At 46.3% G+C, this 21559-nt stretch overlaps 1 protein-coding gene across 1 annotated transcript; it reads right to left on the bottom strand.

Moving 5' to 3' along the window:
- Positions 1 to 6071: 6071 nt before the first annotated feature.
- On the bottom strand, positions 6072 to 21324 carry GRM6 (glutamate metabotropic receptor 6). The gene is made up of 10 exons (XM_082455017.1): positions 21238 to 21324; positions 20071 to 20287; positions 19709 to 19844; positions 18902 to 19056; positions 17239 to 17379; positions 16932 to 17136; positions 15003 to 15144; positions 14287 to 14910; positions 11505 to 11816; positions 6072 to 10754 (listed from the first exon to the last, which is right to left on the bottom strand). The coding sequence occupies exons 1-10, from the start codon at positions 21265 to 21267 to the stop codon at positions 10557 to 10559; spliced, it is 2160 nt and encodes a 719-aa protein (XP_082311143.1). The 5' UTR covers positions 21268 to 21324; the 3' UTR covers positions 6072 to 10556.
- Between the last annotated feature and the right edge of the window lie 235 nt (positions 21325 to 21559).

Raw genomic sequence — 21559 nt, forward strand, 5'->3', positions numbered from 1 at the left:
CCCATCCTCCCTATCCCACCCCTCTAGGTGGTCACAAAGCACCAAGTTGATCTCCCTGTGCTTTGCGGCTGCTTCCCACTGGCTATCGGTTTTACCTTTGGTAGTGTATACATGTCCACGCCACTCTCTCACTTTGTCCCAGCTTACCTTCTCCCTCCCCGTGTCCTCAAGTCCATTCTCTAGTAGGTCTGCGTCTTTATTCCCTTCCTGCCCCTACGTCTTCATGACCTTTTTTTTTTTTTCAGATTCCATATATATGTGTTAGCATACAGTATTTGTTTTTCTCTTTCTGACTTACTTCACTCTGTATGACAGTCTCTAGGTCCATAAACGTCTCAACAAATGACCCAATTTCGTTCCTTTTTATGGCTGAGTAATATTCCATTGTATATATGTACCACATCTTCTTTATCCATTCATCTGTTGATGGGCATTTAGGTTGCTTCCATGACCTGGCTATTGTAAATAGTGCTGAAATGACATTGGGGGTTCATGTGTCTTTTTGAATTATGGTTTTCTCTGGGTATATGCCCAGTAGTGGGATTGCTGGATCAAATGGTAATTCTATTCCTTAAAAGGAACCTCCATACTGTTCTCCATAGTGGCTGTATCAATTTACATTCCCACCAACAGTGCAAGGGGTTCCCTTTTCTCCACACCCTCTCCAGCATTTATTGTTTGTAGATTTTTGATGATGGCCATTCTGATTGGTGTGAGATGATATCTCATTGTAGTTTTGATTTTCATTTCTCTAATGTTTAATGATGTTGAGCATTCTTTCATGTGTTTGTTGGCAATCTGTATATCTTCCTTGGAGAGATGGCTCTTTAGGTCTTCTGCCCATTTTTGGATTGGGTTGTTTGTTTTTTTGATATTGAGTTGCATGAGCTGCCTGTAAATTTTGGAGATTAATCCTTTGTCAGTTGCTTCATGACAAATATTTTCTCCCACTCTGAGGGTTGTGTTTTCATCTTGTTTATGGTTTCCTTTGCTGTGCAAAAGCTTTTAGGTTTCATTAGGTCCCATTTGTTTATTTTTGATATTATTTCCATTTCTCTAGGAGGTGGGTCAAAAAGGATCTTGCTGTGATTTATGTCATAGAGTGTTCTGCCTATGTTTACCTCTAAGAGTCTTATAGTGCCTTGCCTTACATTTAGGTCTTTAATCCATTTTGAGTTTATTTTTGTGTATGGTGTTAGGGAGTGTTCTAATTTCATTCTTTTACATGTAGCTGTCCAGTTTTCCCAGCACCACTTATTGAAGAGGCTGTCTTTTCTCCATTGTATATTCCTGCCTCCTTTATCAAAAATAAGGTGACCATATGTGCATGGGTTTATCTCTGGGCTTTCTACTCTGTTCCATTGATCTATATTTCTGCTTTTCTGCCAGTACCATACTGTCTTGATTTCCGTAGCTTTGTAGTATAGTCTGAAGTCAGGGAGTCTGATTCCTCCAGCTCCGGTTTTTTCCCTCAAGACTGCTTTGGTTATTCGGGGTCTTTTGTGTCTCCATACAAATTTTAAGATTTTTTTGTTCTAGTTGCATAAAAAATGCCATTGGTAATTTGATAGGGATTGCATTGAATCTGTAGATTGCTTTGGGTAGTATAGTCATTTTCACAATATTGATTCTTCCAATCCAAGAACGTGGTATATCTCTCCATCTGTTGGTAATCTTTAATTTCTTTCATCAGTGTCTTATAGTTTTCTGCATACAGGTCTTTTGTCTCCCCAGGTAGGTTTATTCCTAGGTATTTTATTCTTTTTGTTGCAATGGTAAATGAGAGTGTTTCCATAATTTCTCTTTCAGATTTTTCATCATTAGTGTGTAGGAATGCAAGAGATTTCTGTGCACTAATTTTATATCCTGCAACTTTACCAAATTCATTGATTAGCTCTAGTAGTTTTCTGGTGGCATCTTTAGGATTCTCTATGTATAGTATCATGTCATCTGCAAACAGTGACAGCTTTACTTCTTCTTTTCCAATTTGTATTCCTTTTATTTCTTTTTCTTCTCTGACTGCTGTGGCTAGGACCTCCAAAACTATGTGGAATAATAGTGGTGACAGTGGACATCCTTGTCTTGTTCCTGATCTTAGAGGAAATGCTTTCAGTTTTTCACCATTGAGAACAATATTTGCTGTGCATTTGTAGTATATGACCTTCATTATGTTGAGGTAGGTTCCCTCTATGCCCACTTTCTGGAGAGTTTTTATCATAAATGGGTGTTGAATTTTCTCAAAAGCTTTTCCTGCATCTATTAAGATGATCATATGGTTTTCTTCTTCAATTTGTTAATATGGTGTATCACACTGATTGATTTGCGTATATTGAAGAATCCATGCATCCCTGGGATAAATCCCACTTGACTATGGTGTATGATCCTTTTAATGTGTTGTTGGATTCTGTTTGCTAGTATTTCGTTGAGGATTTTTGCATCTATATTCATCAGTGATATTAGTCTGTAAGTTTCTTTTCTTGTAGTATCTTTGTCTGGTTTTGGTATCACGGTGATGGTGGCCTCACAGAATGATTTTGGGAGTGTTCCTTCCTCTGCAATTTTTTGGAAGAGTTTGAGAAGGATGGGTGTTAGCTCTTCTCTAAATGTTTGATAGAATTCACCTGTGAGGCCATCTGGTCCTGGACTTTTGTTTGTTGGAAGATTTTTAATCACAGTTTCAATTTCATTACTTGTGATTGGTCTGTTTATATCTTCTATTTCTTCCTGGTTCAGTCTGGGAAGGTTATACCTTTCTAAGAATTTGTCCATTTCTTCCAGGTTGTCCATTTTATTGGCATAGGGTTGCTTGTAGTAGTGTCTTAGGATGCTCTGTATTTCTGTGGTGTCTGTTGTAACTTCTCCTTTTTCATTTCTAATTTTATTGATTTGAGTCCTCTCCCTCTTTTTCTTGATGAGTCTGGCTAATGGTTTATCAATTTTGTTTATCTTCTCAAAGAACCAGCTTTTAGTTTTATTGATCCTTGCTATTGTTTTCTTTGTTTCTATTTCATTTGTTTCTGTTCTGATCTTTATGATTTCTTTCCTTCTGCTATCTTTGGGTTTTGTTTGTTCTTCTTTCTCTAGTTGCTTTAGGTGTAAGGTTAGATTGTTTATTTGAGATTTTTCTTGTTTCCTGAGGTAGGCTTGTATAGCTATAAACTTCCCTCTTAGAACTGCTTTTGCTGCATCCCATAGGTTATGGATCATGGTGTTTTCATTGTCATGTGTCTCTAGGTATTTTTTGATTTCCTCTTTGACTTCATCAGTGATCTCTTGGTTATTTAGTAATGTATTGTTTAGCCTCCATATGTTTGTGTTTTTTACGGTTTATTCCCTGTAATTGATTTCTAATCTCATAGTGTTGTGGTCAGAAAAGATGCTTGATATGATTTCAATTTTCTTAAATTTACTGAAGCTTGATTTGTGACCCAAGATGTGATCAATCCTGGAGAATGTTCCATGTGCACTTGAGAAGAAATTGTAATCTGCTGTTTTTGGATGGAATGTCCTATAAATATCAATTAAGTCCATCTGGTCTATTGTGTCATTTAAAGCTTGTGTTTCCTTATTAATTTTCTGTTTGGATGATCTGTCCATTGGTGTAAGTGAGGTGTTAAAGTCCCCAACTATATTTGTGTTACTGTTGATTTCCTCTTTTATACCTGTTAGCAGTTGCCTTATGTATTGAGGTGCTCATATGTTGGGTGCACATATATTTATAATTGTTATATCTTTCTTGGATTGATCCCTTGATCATTATGTAGTGTCCTCCTTTGTCTCTTGTAACATTCTTTATTTTAAAGTCTATTTTTTCCTGATATGAGTATAGCTACTCCAGCTTTCTTTTGATTTCCATTTGCATGGAATATCTTTTTCCATCCCCTCACTTTCAGTCTGTATGTGTCTCTAGGTCTGAAGTGGGTCTCTTGTAGACAGCATATATATGGGTCTTGTGTTTGTATCCATTCAGCAAGCCTGTGTCTTTTGGTTGGAGCATTTAATCCATTCACGTTTAAGGTAATTATCAATATGTATGTTCCTATTACCATTTTCTTAATTGTTATGGGTTTGTTTTTGTAGGTCCTTGTCTTCTCTTGTGTTTCCTGCTTAGAGAAGTTCCTTTAGCATTTGTTGTAGAGCTGGTTTGGTGGTGCCAAATTCTCTTAGCTTTTGCTTGTCTGTAAAGCTTTTGATTTCTCTGTCAAATCTGAATGAGATCCTTGCCAGGTAGAGTAATCTTCATTGTAGTTTCTTCCCTTTCATCACTTTAAATATATCATACCACTCCCTTATGACTTGTAGGGTTTTGGCTGAGAAATCAGCTGTTAACCTTATGGGAGTTCCCTTGTATGTTATTTGTCATTTTTCCCTTGTTGCTTTCAATAATTTTTCTTTGTGTTTAATTTTTGCCAGTTTGATTACTATGTGTCTCGGTGTGGTTCTCCTTGTGTTTATCCTGACTGGAACTCTCTGCGCTTCCTGGATTTGGGTGGCTATTTCCTTTCCCATGTTAGGGACGTTTTCGACTATATTCTCTTCAAATATTTCCTCTGGTCCCGTCTCTCTCTCTTACCCTTCTGGGACCCCTATAATGTGAATGTTGTTGCATTTAATGTTGTCCCAGAGGTCTCTTAGGTGGTCTTCATTTCTTTTCATTCTTTCTTCTTTATTCTGTTCCGCAGCAGTGAATTCCACCATTCTGTCTTCCAGGTCACTTATCTGTTCTTCTGCCTCAGTTATTCTGCTATTGTTTCCTTCTAGTGTAGTTTTCATTTCAGTTATTGTATTGCTCATCTCTGTTTGTTTGTTCTTTAATTCTTCTAGGTCTTTGTTAAACATTTCTTGTAGCTTCTCGATCTTTGCCTCCATTCTATTTCTGAGGTCCTGGATCATCTTCACTATGGTCCTGGATCATCTTCACTATCATTATTCTAAGTTCTTTTTCTGGAAGGTTGCCTATCTCCACTTCATTTAGTTGTTTTTCTGGGGTTTCATCTTGTTCCTTCATCTGGTACATAGCCCTCTACCTTTTCATCTTGTCTATCTTTCTGTGAATGTGGTTTTTGTTCCACAGGCTGCAGGATTGTAGTTCTTCTTGATTCTGCTGTCTGCCCTCTGGTGGATGAGGCTATCTAAGAGGCTTGTGAAAGTTTCCTGTTGGGAGGGACTGGTGGTGGGTAGAGCTCGGTGTTGCTTTGATGAGCAGAGCTCAGTAAAACTTTAATCTGCTTGTCTGCTGATGTGTGGGGCTGGGTACCCTCCCTGTTAGTTGTTCGGCCTGAGGTGACCCAACATTGGAGCCTACCCAGCTCTTTGGTGGGGCTAATGGCGGACTCTGGGTGGGCTCATGCCAAGGAGCACTTTCCAGAACTTCTGCCAGTCTCCTTGTCCTCATGATGAGCCACAGCACCCCCCCCCCCCCGCCTCTGCAGGAGACCCTCCAACAGTAGCAGTTAGGTCTGCTTCAGTCTCCTATGGGGTCACTACTTCTTCCCCCTGGGTCCCAGTGTGCACACTACTTTGTGTGTGCCCTCCAAGTGTGGAGTCTCTGTTTCCCTCAGTCCTGTCAAAACCCTGCAATCAAATCCTGCTAGCCTTCAATGTCTGATTCTCTAGGAATTCCTCCTCCCATTGCCAGACCCCCAGGTTGGGAAGCCTGTCGTGTGGCTCAGAACCTTCACTCCAGTGGGTGGACTTCTGTGGTATAAGTGTTCTCCAGTTTGTGAGTCACCCACCCAGCAGTTATGGGAATTGATTTTATTGTGATTGTGCCCCTCCTACCATCTCACTGTGGCTTCTCCTTTGTCTTTGGATGTGGGGTATCTTTTCTGGTGAGTTCCAGTGTTTTTCTGTTGATGATTGTTCCGCAGTCATTTGTGATTCCAGTGTTCTCACAAGAGGGAGTAAGCACACATCCTTCTACTCCACCATCTTGAACCAATCTGGGAGCCATTTCTTAAAATGTATGTCTTGACATTATGCATACACACACACACATACCCATCTTATTGGGTATAAGTTAGACAGATAGAAAGATGATAAGATAGATAGATAGATAGATAGATGATAGATAGATAGATAGATCTATCCATCTATTTGTTAGCCTTTCTATCTTATATCTATACATACTATATATTCTCTATACCTCTATCTCTTTATCTAATCTACCTATGAGCATTCTCCAGAGAAACCAATATGTTCTATTGGTTCTGCTTCTCTGGAGAACTCTGACTGATATACTCACCTACCTTTCTCACATTGTTTCCTCCACTCGCCCTGCTGCAATCACACCAGCCTCTTGACTGGGTCTTCAGACACACATGCATGCCCTTGCCCTAGGGCTTCTGCACTGGCCGCTCCATCCACTAGACCCTTCTTACCCCAGATAATTCCATGGCTCACTCCCCACTTCCTTCAAGTTCCACCTTCTCAAGGAAGCTTACACTAACCACTTTATTTAAATTGCAGCCCATCCCCTCTAGTCTTTCCCTTTCTCCCTACCCTTCTATATTTCCTTTTTTCCACAACACTTTACCACCTCCTAACATATTTCATAATTTATTTGTCTTATATATTGTTTATTGCTTGCCTCTACAACTAGGATGTAAGTTCCATGAAGGAGACAATCCTTGTCTATTTTATAGACTGATGTATCCCAGGTGCTTAGCACAGAGGAAACACCCAATGATAACTGTTGGAGCAACAATGAATGAGCAGTCTGTGGAGAACAGTGAATCAGAGGGCCAGTGGTTCTGAGATGGGGTGTTGGGACTTGTCAGCTGAGGACTTTGCTTAATGAATGGGGTCTGCATGGACAGTGATTGGTAGGACTAGGAGGGTCAGTAGTAGGTAAATGGGGTCAATGATTTGGGCATCTCTGTGGAGATCATTAAGGAGACTGGCTATGGGAGAGGCTAATTATCTTGCCCAAAGTCACCCATCTAGTAAGTGGCAGAGCTGGAATTGATCTCAAGATGTCTTAACCTCAGTGCTGTACAAGTCAAGATGTGAAAGCTGACTGAAGGAAGTATACAGTGGCAGGGGCAAGACAAGGACTGTGGATCATGGAAATTTTCCCTGTGTAGGAAATCAGAATGGGGAAAAAACTAGAAAGTTGATACTACAGGTAAATTCAGTACTCAAGAGCTCTGGCAGAATAACCTAATGATGCTTAATCTGTCAGATTATATCAGTGAACAGTGCATGAGGCCATGATTCTCTAGACTAATGCACCCTTCCTGCGATTTCTGTCTCTTGAGTCTGCAGGTAAATATGAGAATGAATCACAGCCTGATGCAGGTGTTGGGAGAGGACAGAACCCACAGCAATGTTCCTATAAATGTGGGGAGCTGGTGCCCTGGCATGATGATTTTGATACTGGTGTGTAGGATGAAAAGGGGGAAAATACAGAAAGCAGAAAGACTAGTTAAAGTCTTGCAATAGTAATCCATGAATGAAGTGATGAGGCTAAAAACGTCCAAACCCAGTCCCATCACCATTAGTGCCTCTCTACACCTTTCTTTGCCTTTTCCATCCAATCCTCCCACTCAGTCTTCCCCTTTCAGACCTGCAGCCCATCTTGATTCCTACTCTTTGCTCCACAGATTAAAATGCCATCTCTGAAACTCCCAACCTACTTGTCATAGCTTTCAGTAGTCTGCTCTTTCCACACTGCAGCAGATTTCCCCCCTCAAAGCCCAAGAGGTGGGAAATGTTTACACTTAGGAATTTTTCATATTTAGAGGCAAAGACGTCAGTATAACAGAGTATTCCTGAAGAGGTTTCCTTCTATAAAATGATGGTGAAATGATTCACTTGGAATTATCATTTTATTCCATTTTAGAGGGAGTCCTGCAAATCAATAACTATATACAAAAGGAACAGAAAACCCAAGTCAAACGTTTGGGAAAAGTTACATTTATTTACGGAGAGATTACTGAATAAAGTGACAGACAATGAATGTAACGAATTTGGGGGAAATTTCCAAAGATCACAAAATGTAATAAATGTGACAAAGTTGTAATAAATGTTATAAATGTGTCCAAAAAAACACACTAGTGAAAATGCATAAGAATATAAGTAATATAAAAAAATCCCTCCTGCACAAGTCTCAACACATTGAACATGGTGAATAAAAGCTTATAACAAAATGTAATCTTACTTTGCTTTAGAGAACTCATACTGGAGAGAAATACTGTGATTGTAATGTGGAAAAGCCTCCAACCAGAACCCGGTTTTCACTGGAATATATAATCCATACTGATGAGAAATCATTCAAGGACAATGAATGTGAGAAAGCCTATAGGTATAGCCTGGCTCTTAGTCAACAGAAAATGAAACACACAGGCAGAATGCCTTATAAATTCCACAAATTTGGGGGAAAAACTTTTTTCAGGGGTTCAAATTGATTGATTGGACATTGGAGAAGGCAAACTATGCATGCAAAGAGCATGGAAAAACCTTCAAGGATTTGTCAACCCCCACTGAACATCAAAGAAATGATCCAAGGTAGAGATCTTATGTACACACTGAATGTGGAAAAGCCCTCTTCCAGGAGTCAGAACTTTGTACACATTAGAGAATTCAGAAAGGAGAGAAATCTCACAAATGTACTAAATATGACAATGCCTTTAGCAATAGAGGATGCCCCCACTGCACGCAAAATGGTGCATGCATCTTCTACAAGTGGACTGAACGTGAGAAGGCCCAGAAGAAGACGACAGAACTCACTGTGCCTCAAAGAATCCACATCAGAGAGACCAGTCTGAATGAATGTGTGGGTGTATGAAAGTCTTCAGCAGGAAGCCAGGGCTCTAAGTCTGAAACTTCACATGGGGAGAAAACCTCTAAATGTGGAAAAGCTTTTACTAAGAAATCATCCAAAATCTAAGTCACAGAGTTCAGAGTGGGGAAAACCACAAAATGTAAAAACTGTGGAAAAGTTTTCAAGTAGAAGTCAAGACTCACTGTACATCAGAGAATTTATACTGAGAGAAACACCAAGAAAATAATAAATACAGGAAAACCTTCATTTGGAGATCAGAGCTCATTGCTCTCTAAGAGTTAATATAGGAGAAAAACCCTATCAAAGCACTAATGTGGAAAAGCCATCAGCAAGAAAACATACCTCATTGTACATCAGGAAACCCACACAGGAGAGAAGCTGTATGAAATAATGAATTTTGGTAAGCATCCAGCAATATATGAAACGTCATAATTCACACTGTGGAGATTTCCTAGGAATGCAACAAATGTGAGGAAGGAAAATCTGTACACCAAAAATGTTATTCTGAGGAGAAGCCCTATTAAAGAATGCAGAAACACCTAGTCCCAAGGTCAAAATTCTTATGCAGAGACTCTGTCTAGGGAAGAGTCTCCATGTTGTATGAAGTGTGGTTGATCTTCAAAATCAGTTCCAGACATTAGATACTAGAGAATTCATACTGATAAATAAAAAGAGTCAATTTAACAAATTTAAATTCTACCCTAGAGAAATAAAATTCCATTAACTTAAACTGAACTTTTTGTTAAAAAAAGATTATTGAAAAATGCATTTGAAGTCCAAGCATCTTCCTTCCCATGCCTCATGCTTGACTTTCAAAGGGGACCTCCCCAGGAAATATTGGAAGAGAACAGTTTTGATGTTCATCCTAAGTTATCCACTTGGAATTAATCTTTGCCATGGACACAACTCTCTCTGTCACTGGTCCCAACCTACAATTTGTGAACACCATCCCTTACAGGCATCAGAGGAGGGCAAACACCACCCTTGCTAGTTTATTCTCACACCCCTACCACCACACAAGTGTATCTGATTTTCTTAAAGTTCAGGGTTCATTTAAGGGAATACACATGGGAAAGGAAAAAAAAAGCAGTTCTCTAAGAGTGACATCCCCCAGATCCCAGGAGAAAAGATCTCGAGGAAAAGACCCTGCCACAAATAATCTCACAGGAGCATCCCAGTTCCCTCTGCTCATCCCCCTGTCCTGTGCAGGCCCATCTTCTCTCACAGGGCTCTCACCCAAGGCTCAATCCCTCTGTACCAGCAAAATATTTACCCAAGCCCAAGTACTCAGTCCAAAATACAGACCCACAGAGCTCTTGTGGAAACTGCTCCTCCCTGACTCCAACCCTGTATTTCATTCTGGGGTCTACATGTTCTCACATGCTGCCCAATCTCCAAATTCTGGTGGTTGATCAAGGGGTGGAAATCCACTCACACTGGACCAAGCCCAGGGCTTCATCATGATCTCTGAACTTCAAACCAGTGAGTGTAAGTTTAGTCCCTCTCCAGAGTAGGATTCTCTCGGTGGCTGTTCCCACCAGGAGTAGAAATTCTGGTCTGCAGCGAGGAAGTATGAAGCCATCATGCACAGAAAAACAGAAAAATGTGTCACGTGGGTCCAGGCCAGCTCCATTCTGCTGGGCGTGGTCTTTGTGGACTCCCCACCCTGATTGCTCACTGCAGATCTGGACTCTTCACAGCTTCCACCATGAAGTGAGGGAAAGAAAAGAACAGAGGACGGGGAGCAATTGTCCCATTCATCCCCTACTTGCTACTTGGGGGCCTCTGTGTCCTCGCCCTTGGGTGGGGCTGCCACTGTGGAGGTTGTCTTGAGGCTCCGTTTCCGCTTCTGCACGTTCTGCTCCGGGTGGAACAGGATGACGTAGGTTTTGGGTACATAGAGCATGCCGAGGGACACCGACGCACTCAGGCTTAAGGACACAGTCAGTGTGGTGGTTTGGATGTAGATCTAAGCCACGGAGGAAGGGACCAGGTGGGACTCAGCCCAGGTCTCTCCCGCCCTCCACCCCCACACAGCCTGGAGGTGAGTCTATTTCAGTCAAGTGACTGGGAATGAGCACTCAATAAAGGAGAGCAGTGTAAGCAAAGGCCTCGTGGCATGAAGAATTGGTAGTCACAGTGTGGCTCTGGTATAGGCAGGAAGAAGGGTAAACGACACAGCACTGAGTGGACATGTGACCAAGGGAAGTGAGAGGTTCATTCACAGAGAGCGACCCCTGGGGAAATGGTCCATATGCCTAAAAAGTGCTACAGCATGTTAATGAATGAATGAACATGTTTTCAAATGTACAAATGAATGGATGAACCAAACCTGAATAAAGGAGCAAGTAGGCAAACAAAGGGAGGACGGAGGTGAATAAACAAATGCTCCACTGTACACATGAATAAATGACTGTCAAACAAATAGACCGATAGATGAATGGATTGGCAGATATAAATTATATGAAAAGATAATTGAATAAAAGAAAGTTAATTGATGGTTGGAAGAAGCATGGATGAAAAAAATGAATGAATGAACAATGGAAAGGGGACTGAGAGAACAACCGGAGGGAGACTGGAAAGACAAATGAGTACACGAATGAATCAGCCAACCAAGCAATCATTCATATGGGTGGCCCAGCTCTTGGAATAATTGAGCCCTTCCGTGGACAGGCAGGAAACAAACGAGGTCATGAAACCGACGGGGGACCCGGATTACCTTTTCAGCTGACTGGGCAGTGCCAAAGAAGATAGGCACAAAAGCCAGCCAGATGATGCAGGTGGTGTACATGGTGAAGCCAATGGGCTTGGCCTCATTGAAGGTCTCAGGCACGCCACGGGCCTTGATGGCATACACCGTGCATGTGACCATGAGCAAGAGGCTGTAGCCCAGGCAGCCGACGAGGGACAGATCCGACATGTCGCACTTGAGCACCCCTTTGGCCTGCTCTGGTTCTACCGTCCGCTGCTCTTCGTAGTCAATCACACTGTGTGGGGGCTGGGCCCCCAGCCAGGCCATCACTCCCACCACCTGCAGGATCCAACATGGTATCAAGGACACACTCAGCCTCACCCTCGCCTGAGATCTCTGGCAGGTTAGGGTCGCTTTTAGGCTCCTGGCCTATTGAGTGGGATGCTCAGGCCTGAGAGCCACTGTGGAGAGGGGAGGGTTGTCCAGGAGGGGACTGCCTGGGCAAACGCCTGTGACACAGGCAGGTGGAGAGAAGGGGCTGCAGTGGAAGTATGTGCTGGGAATATCTGGGCTGATTTGGGAAGGGGCCCTGGATGTCTTCTTCCTGTATTTCAGCCATAACCAGCACCATTTACTGAGGCCAGCAAGGTGCAGTGACTGCAGGCAGAGGCTCTGGAAAGGTGACCCTAATCACATCTCCTCTATCTACTGAATGGGAACCCTTATAATCTGTTGTGAGGACATGATGCCAGCTTGGGGGAAGAGTCAGTGCATGTCCCACTGATTAGGAACCAGGCCCAGCAGAGATGTTCCTCTTCACAACCCTCCAGGGAGGCAGTATCATGTATTCTGTAGGTGGGAAAACACTAGCTTGATCCAAACTAGCAATATGGCAAACCACGTTCCTGAGGAACCCCTTCCTTCTCCAGATCCAGAGAACTGTTGAACAAGATATAATGAAATTGCGTGTGAATGCATAGTGTGGCTCAAAATATAGAGGCACTGGATGGAGAGCAGTAAGAATGTGAACTGATGCCGGGTGGCCAGGGAGGTCAGAGTCAGACACAGGCCCTAACAAGGAGAAGATGGAGTATGAATTCCTTCACACTGAGGGGAGACATGATCTCCAGCCAAGGGAAGCTGGGGAGTAGGAACTAAGACACCTGCATAAAGGTGGGACCCTGGAAGGGCCGTCCCCTACATTAGTGCAGGTCGTTCACTGCACAAGATGCTTGACTTGGGAGGAGCGGGGCTGAAACCTAGCCAACACTTCAGTGCCATACTGTGCACCTGGAGTAAGGCTATGTGATCCTAGAGGAAAGGATGCTTTTTAAATAATTTGTACACCCAGAAGGAGCACCTTTATGTGATTCTCCCAAAGGCAGCAGCACCATGAACAAGGGACTAATAAAATAAAACTCCACCCACTGTCCAGGAAGGAAGCATGGAGGCTCTTCTTTGAACTCCTCTAGATGGGGGGAAAAGTTGCCCAAGAGAAACTAAAACCCAAGGCCTATGATACACGGGAGTAGCAACCAAAATGCGCCCCACTGAATTTGCAACCCACATACTTGGTAAAAGAACTAGCATCCAGTACAGGTAATAAACGCCTACAAAATAATAGAAAGTGAGCAAAGCACAGGAACAGGCACAGGCACATCACAGAAGAGGAAGGTACAAAGGCTAGCTGCACAAGTAAGTAGAGACAAATTAAAACAATGAGATACCATTTCACATCCATCATATTGCTGAATAACCTTGTAAAGCTGAAGGTGTGCATCTTTGAAAAGATTTGGGATTTCTAGAAAGGGAGGTATAATGTGGGAAGTCCATAGGTGAGCCGGAGGGGGGCACTGAATGCAGTCTGAACATCTCTATCCTGAGGCAAGAGGTGCCACGGGGGTTTCAGGCAGGAAGCAGTGAGGTGCTTTCTGAGGATGGGCTGCGCACTGAGATTCCGGCCCTGACAGAGGACGCTCAGACCCTGCTATGTACCAGAAAACGGCAGCACCTTCCAGTTGTGAAGAATTGGATGGACTGAGGCCTATGGGTGGGAATGACCATGTTATATGCAGAGCTGGGTAGGAAGAAGGGCTCTCCTGGGGTGGAGAGTGAGTCGTGTCCAAATGGGCTGAGCATGCGCCATCCACCTGGCCCTGAGAACTGGGCTGGCTCTGCAATGTCATACAATGTCACACACACTTGTCTCTTAGCACCCTTTACATAGAAAACATCCAGTGCTTTCCAGACCACAGGAGCCATTTCCAATGTTGTAATATTACCATCTCAGAGAAAACCCTAAAGGAACTCTGCTTTTGCTGCACATACAGCATGAAATTCTGGCCATCTATGGAATTGGATGCTTCACTCCACATAATATCATTAGACCCTGTGCCTCTTATCCAAGTTACCCAGTGACTGGGCAGCAGGAACTCCCTTTATGGAAACAGATTCTCTGCTTGGGGGAAATTCATCAGATTCTCTTTGCTCTGGGAGCCAAAGTATGGAAGAGCATGTTCACTTTCTGAAAATAATTTCACTGTTTCACAGAAAAATAACTGGATACTTGCACTCCCCACCTTACTGATCCATTTTCCTCCAAGGATGAAGCAGGAGGAAACAGCTGCTCCTAAATGAGTTCTTCTAGTTACAGAAACAGTAGCGCCCTAACTCCTGGGACTTTTTTTTTTTTAACATAGAGGCCAAAATAGAAGAGGGACTCTGATTTTTAAGGTGCAGGTCAGTGCCCATACCCCCAGCCCCGACCCCGTCTGCCCACCCCGTCACCCTGGGGGCCCCGAGGACCCACCTGCACGGAGGTGAAGCTGAAGGTGATGACGAGCTGCGAAGTGGGGCTGATGAAGGGCGGGGGCGTGACCGAGCGCTTCCCTTGCTCAAAGATGCGGTAGATGCGGTTGGTCTTGGTGAGCAAGGCAGAGTAGCTGAGGGTGGTTCCCAGGCCGAGGAAGAGCCTGCGGGCAGCGCAGACAGCCGCCCCGGGCTCGGCCACCATGAGGAAGGTGACCGTGTAGATGAGGAAGATGCCGGTGAGCAGGACGTAACTGAGCTCGCGGCCGGAGGCCCGGACGATGGGCGTGTTGTTGTGCCGCACGAAGGTGGCCACAACTGTGGTGGTGGCCACGATACCCAGCACGGCCAAGAGGAGGGGCGGGGCCGCCCAGGGCGAGGACCAGGACAGGCGGACCACTGGCGTGGGGCGGCAGCCCGTGTGGTTGCGCGTGGGCCTCATGTCCCGGGGGCAGGCCTCGCAAGTGAACTCGTCCACCTGGAAGCGGTACCCGTCGCAGGCCTCACAGTGCCAACAGCAGGGGACGCCCTTCACCATCTTTTTCCGCTCCCCTGGCCCACAGGGGAGGCTGCACTGAGACTCGGGCACCTCTCGGGGGTCTCCCGACCACTGCAGGGCTTCCACCTGGGACACAGGGAACACCGGGACCTGCGACTCCCGCCTCCAGGAAGGTGAGTCCGCCTCCCTGTGCCCAGAGCTCATCCTGTGCCACTCACATCCAGCCTGAGGGTCTCTGCCCACTGGCCCACAGCCTGGTAGCTGCCACTGCCCGCACTGCCATTGGTCACCTGGTACTGGAAGATGTCGTATCGCCCGGGTGCATCCCCGTTCTCATTGAACATCACAGGGGTTCCTGCGCTGCCTGGAAGGAGAGCCTGTCATCCTCAGCTGGTTCTCGAGCCCATCAAAGGCCCAGCCGGGACAAAGGAAGAGCTTAGCAAGCACGTGAAAAGGTGCTCAGCATCGCCTATCATCAGGGAAATTTGGATCAAAACCTCAGTGAGATACCACCTCACACCCATTTAGGATAGCCACTGTCAAAACAACAGAAAGTAAGTGTTGCCAAGTGTACGGAGACATTGAAACCCTATACTTCACTGGTGGGAATGTGAAATGATGCAGTCACTGTGGAAAACAATATGGTGGTTGCTCAAGAAATAAAACATAGAATTACCACACAATCCAGCAATTCCTTTTCTAGCTATATACCCAAAATAATGGAAAGCAGGGACTCAGATATTTGTACACTTATGTTCACAGCAGCATTATTCACAGTAGCTAAGATGTGGAATAAACGCAAGTGTCCATCAACGGATGAGCGGGTAAGCAAATTGTGGTCTATACATACAATGGAATATTATTCAGCCTTAGAAAGGACGGAAATTCTGACACATTCTACAACATGGATGAACCTTGAGAACATTATGATAAGTGAAATAAGCCAGTCACAAAAGGACAAATACTGTGTGATTCCACTCATATGAGGTACTTAGAGCAGTCAAATTCATAGACAAAATGTAGAATGCTGGGGGAGGGGGAAATGGGGAGTTAGTGTTTAATGGGTACAGAGTTTCAGTTCTGTACAATGAAAAGAGTTCTAGAGATTGACTGCACAACAATGTACACCACTAAACTGTACACTTAAAAATGGTTAAGATAGTAAATATTATGCTATGTGCATGTTACCACAATTTAAAAAGAATAAGAAAGAGCTTAACTGTGCAGGCGAGAGGATGAGTTCAGACTTACAAAGGTACTGATTTGAACAATCAGCTTTATTTCTTTTAGAAGCTTGTTCTACCAGCTTGCAGAGCTGTTCTGGAGTGCTATTAAGTCATGCTCTTTATTTATTTATTTATAACTTTTTGGCCACTCGGCATGAGGGATCTTAGTTCCCTGACCAGGGATCGAACCTGTGTCCCCTGCGGTGGAAGCACAGAGTCTTAACCACTGGACCGCCAGGGAAATCCCTAAGTCATGCTCTTTAACAGAGAGCTTGGCAGAGAAAAGGTGCTCAACATTTGGTGGAAGAAGAGAGTTCTTAATTTACTAAAGGATTGTAATTGAACACAATGTGAAGCCCCCCCAGCAAACCATAAGCACGGCTGAGTCCATCTGGGCCTTTTCAGAAACACTTATTCTGAGCCCTGACCATGTGCCAGGCCCTCCACTTGTATTGGGGGGACACAGACTCATGCCTTGTGCTCAGGCAGCACAGGGCCTGGCTGGGGAGGCATTCGGAGGCCTGAGACTCGGAGTGGGCTGCCTGTCCACTGTGCAAGCAGTGCCTTTGCACAGTCTGCACTGTGCCCCACGCGTGCCCTCAGAGACCAGACGACTCCAAACTCCGTGCAATGGAGAGGAGAGTTGTGTGTGACCCTCTGAGGGATCCAGGCAGAAGGGGTCACAGAGAAGTTCCCCAACACCTGGAATTTGCAGCCTGGGGCAGGAGGTACTGAAGGCTGGAGAAGGAGGAGTGTTAAAAACTGTTCCCCAGAACTTGGCTTGAGCCTCCAGCTCTCAGGCCCAGATGCTCCCACTGTACCCTTCTGCTCTCCCATTCCTTCCATCCTGAGTTGTCCCAGGTCCCGAGAACTCCATCCCAGCAGGTTTCCCCTCATTCACGTAGGGGCTCTGGCTCCCACTCACCATTGAAACGTACAGCTCGAATATACTGCAGCAGCGTCCGCCCGTCGGTGGGCTCCATTGCTGGGCACAGGCCTGTGTGCCCGGGGCAGAGAGCCTGGTGCATGCTGTGGAGGGCGTGGGCAATGGCGTACACAGCATCGATCACAAACTGCACCTTCCCTTCCTGCTCGTAGGCAGAGTCCCGGCCGATGCGTTCCTCACCTGTCCTAGGGATGCCCAGAGGAAGTGTGCCTGGCTCCCAGATGCCCAACCTGGCCTCCCACCTTCTCCCTCACCACCCTCACCACCCTGGGCAGCTCTCACCTGTGCATTTGCGGGTGGAATCGTCTGACTGGGTACCTGAGCTGGTCAGTTTGCAGTTAAAATTCTCTTCCCAGAACTCAGCAAACCAGATGTTCCGGCGGTTGTTCTCCAGGGAGCGAGTCATGAAGTACTGGTCAAATCCTGAGAGACAGGGAAGGAGGGAGGGGGCTGGCAACAGTCTGAGCCAGCCACAGCTCACTACTTGTGTCCCTTCACTGCTTGCTTACTTTGCAGCTGGGGATACCCATGTGACCAATTTCTGGCCTGGCCAATGAGTTCAAAGCCATCTAGGGACTCCACGGTAAATTTGCAACCTGATACAAGCTCAGAGCCTCACCACATGAGAGAATTTTTTGCTGCCTTTTCTTTCCTGGTTAGGATGCTGCTATGAAGATGTAATGGGTGGAGCTTCAGCAGCCACTTTGTGAATAAAACACCACAATCAAGAAGGCACATGGGACTTCCCTGGTGGTGCAGTGGTTAAGAATCTGCCTGCCAGTGCAGGAAACACGAGTTCGAGCCCTGGTCCAGGAAGATCCCACATGCCACGGGGCAACTAAGCCCGTGTGCCACAAATACTGAGCCTAAGCTCTACAGCCTGCAAGCCACAACTACTGAGCCCACGTGCCACAGCTACTGAAGCCCACACGCCTAGAGCCTGTGCTCCGCAACAAGAGAAGCCACCGCAATGGGAGGCCCGTGCACCACAATGAAGAGTAGCCCCCGCTCACCACAACTAGAGAAAGCCCGCACGCAGTAACAAAGACCAACTGCAGCCAAAAATAAATAAATAAATAAATTCATTAAAAAAAACAAAAACAAAAACAGGTTGACTTTAAAAAAAAAAGAAGGCATATGGCAACTACAGAGGATGGTGGAACAGAAGGGGAGACAGAGCTCAGGGCTCTGAGAACATCATTGACTCACTGCCCCAAACATGAAGTTGCCCCTACTTTGAAACCTCTTGTCTTGTAATGAAACGCCTTTATTGCTAAAACCACTCTCAGTCTAGTCTGTTGCTTGCAGCTGAATGCATTCTATGGGAAAGAAAGAGTGTAAGGGTGGGTGTACCCTTCCAAAAGGCTGGGAGCCCCTGGGAGTCAGGGCTCAGCATTTACAAGGGTCTGTGCTTCACAAAATAGCCCCGAAGTGCCTCATCAAAGCATCTTCAGTTTAGCCTTTGGAGAAATGAGCAATCCTAGTGTAAAGTGGCCATCTTTCCTGCATTCTTCCAGATATTCACACGCGGGATGGTGGAGGAGGGGTGGAGAGGAAGGCCTCATTAATTGATCAACAGGACAGTATGACCCACATCCTTGGTTTCTATCCCTCCCACAGTCACCCTCAAATTAGAGTGCCTTTGGCAGAACCAGGAATACAGGCATTGAATTAACACAAAACTAAACAAACAAACAAAACCTAACAATTCTTCACCCTGTAGAGTGGGATGTGCATTTCCTCATTTGCCAATTCATTCAAACACTGCTTGGAGGGATGTATTCACAGAATCTCAGAATTCTAGAATCTGGGAATCCTAGAAGGGACCCTGGATCACGGTACAATTTTATAGAAGGGGAAAATGAGCCCCCCCCCCAAGAGGGGATCGTGGGGAAGGACAAATATGGGTGGGAGATGCAGTGGGGAAGGGCGTTCCCCCACTCACCATCTATAGAGGCCCTTTTGGGCAGGATGGTGATGGCTCCCACGGCCACGTCCTCCAGGTTCAGGATGGGTGAGATCTTGGCTCCCCAGCTGTCTGAGCCAACCCACAGGAAGTAGCTGGTCAGGTTGGCCTGGCGTGCAGCCTCCAGGACCCTCCTGGTAAGGATAGGGTAGGGGTGAGTGAGGGCCGGAGAGCCTCCTCCAACTTAACTCTGGTCACTTTCCATTCTTCTCTCTCCATCTATCCCATTCTGCATCACTCATCAGACCCTTTGTTTATCAGGAAAAGTAGGATGTAGGGAGTTTAGGACACTTGCCCTGGGTTTCTCAGGTAGTAAAGGGTCCAGCCAGGCTCTGACCCCAGGCCTGCCCTCTTGTTCTACGCACCATAGTCCACTGCATGCTGCCTTTAAGAAGGGCCTACCTTCTCTTGCTGGGGATCAGGCCGGGGTCCATGGCCTTCTGCTGATACCCTCCTACCCCTGGGAGTCCTTCCCTGACAGCTCATTTTCTGCACTTACATGTGCTCACCAGTCTCTCCCCCACTGTTAATTATAGAAGCAGACATATATTCTTGTGTTTCCCTGGCAAGGTTTGGAGCATCTTCACCCAGACCAGGCCTGGTTCATTTCTGGGGGCACCAGACAGAGAGGTGGCAGTAGAAAAGGTATGTGGGGGCAGGAAGGGAAGGGAAGGCGAGAAAGAGGGAAAGGAGGATGTACGTGGCTGGGATATGTGAGAAGAGGTGGCAGGGTCTTCAAGGAGAGCCTCTGAAGAACACAGTGATTGAACATGCCATCTGTCCCACCTGATGTCATCCTCGTTGGCAAAGATGATGATGCCCCGGGCATTTGGTGTCTCCATGAGTCTCCTGATCACCTTATTGAATTCTCCTGGCTTTGGTTCCCTGGGAATCTTGATGGACTGGGCAATACAGACGCCCCCTGGGTGTCGGAGATGCCAAAGTCAGCTGCGGTCCCACCCATTCACCCGCCAGGGCCACCACCACTCATGACTGTGGCAGGGGCTAAGTCTTTCAAAGGACCCCCACAGGGGGCACCATCCAGGCTCCCCATCATGAACCCAGTGCCCTACCTCACTGCTTATGCCCTGTCCAACAGACCCTCTATAGGCTCCTTCATGCCTCAGACCCCCCTGCCCCAAGCTCACCAGCCTCTCGGGAGATCTGCACAAAGGCGTCAACCCCACTCTCGCCATAGTTGCCCTCGGAGGCCAGCGTGGACACGTAGTTCCATCCCAATGCCCGCACGATGTCCACCATGGCCTGGGCCTGGTAGGAGTCAGGTGGCACCACGCGGGAGAAGAAGTCATAGCGTGTGGAGTCGCTGAGCTCAGGGGCGGTGGAAGCGTAGCTTATCTGGGGGATCTGGAGTGGGGAAGGACACCTGGGCTGTGGATGGAGGGTCAGTGACCCTAGGGAGGGAGGGCAATGAGGACCCAGGACATGGACATTTGGGGTTAAAGTGCTGGGGGCAAGCTGGAACAGCCACAAAGAGAGGCCAGGAGGGGCAGAGCAGGCAGGAGAGCTGGGGAGGGGTTATTTGATTGAAGGCTGTGTCTGGCTTAATGGAGGGGCCTGTTTGGAACTGGGTTTATCTGTGTGCATTAGAGTGATTAATAGCGGGGATTACAGCTGAGCTGATCCAGGAGAAGGAGTGGGGGTAGTAAGTGTGAAAGCAGAGTGGAGAATGGTGGCTGGGGAGGCTGGGAAGAGGGCGGCTAGCAGAGAAGAGGGTGTATCCCTCATGTTAAAGAAAGACTCATGAGCCAAAAAAAAAAAAAAAAAAAGAAAAAAAGAAAGGAAAAGAAAACATAAAACACACATAAAAGGGAGCAGGTGGGAGCTGGTATGAAGGTCAGCAGAGAGGGGGAGGTTCTGGAAGAAGCGGGCTGGAGTTGGTCTAGGGAAGACAGAGATGTTTGAAGCTAAAACAGAAAGGAAGGGTGGAGTGTGAAGACGTTATGGAAAGGAGAGGAGAAGAGAGAGAAGGAAAGATGGAAGAAGGGGGAAGAGAGAGACAGGGAGATGGAAAGAGAAAATCAAGAAGAAAGACAAAGAAAGAGGGAAAATGAGAGAAAACGAGGCAGAGAAACACTCATGGGCTACGGTGCAATTAATGGACGCCGTAGTTACCTCGGGCACTCTAGACGCTTTAATGTTCCGAACAACCTTCCCAGACAGGCTTGCGTCTGGCCCAGGGGACAAGGTTTCTTTGCGAACTAGAGTGATTCTCGCAAGGAGACCAGACCTCAGCCACGCCCAGGGAAAGGACGAGGGAGAGACGCTGCAACCCGGGAGCTCCCCCGGGCCCTCACCGCAAACAGGCGCAGCACGTTGGCGACCATGATGGAGACGGAGCTGGCCGAGGCGCCCACGACAGCCACCACGCGCTCAGGGGGCGCGGCGCGCATCGGGGGGACGCCGCCTGGGCAGCGCACGGCCGCCTCGTCGCCGTCGCTGCGGCCGCGGATCAGCGCCTGCACGAAGCTCAGCGCCTGCTCCAGCGCGTACGTGTCCCGCGAGCAGGTGTCGAGCAGTCGCGCGCCCAGCCGCACCCCGGGCAGCAGCTCGGGGTCGGCGTTCACGCGGTCCAGCGCGTACAGCATGGCCTCGAGCCGGTGCACGCCCTGCTCCTTC

Source organism: Balaenoptera physalus (assembly GCF_965194825.1).
Source record: "Balaenoptera physalus genome assembly, chromosome: 3".
NCBI classification, from domain to species: Eukaryota; Metazoa; Chordata; class Mammalia; order Artiodactyla; family Balaenopteridae; genus Balaenoptera; species Balaenoptera physalus.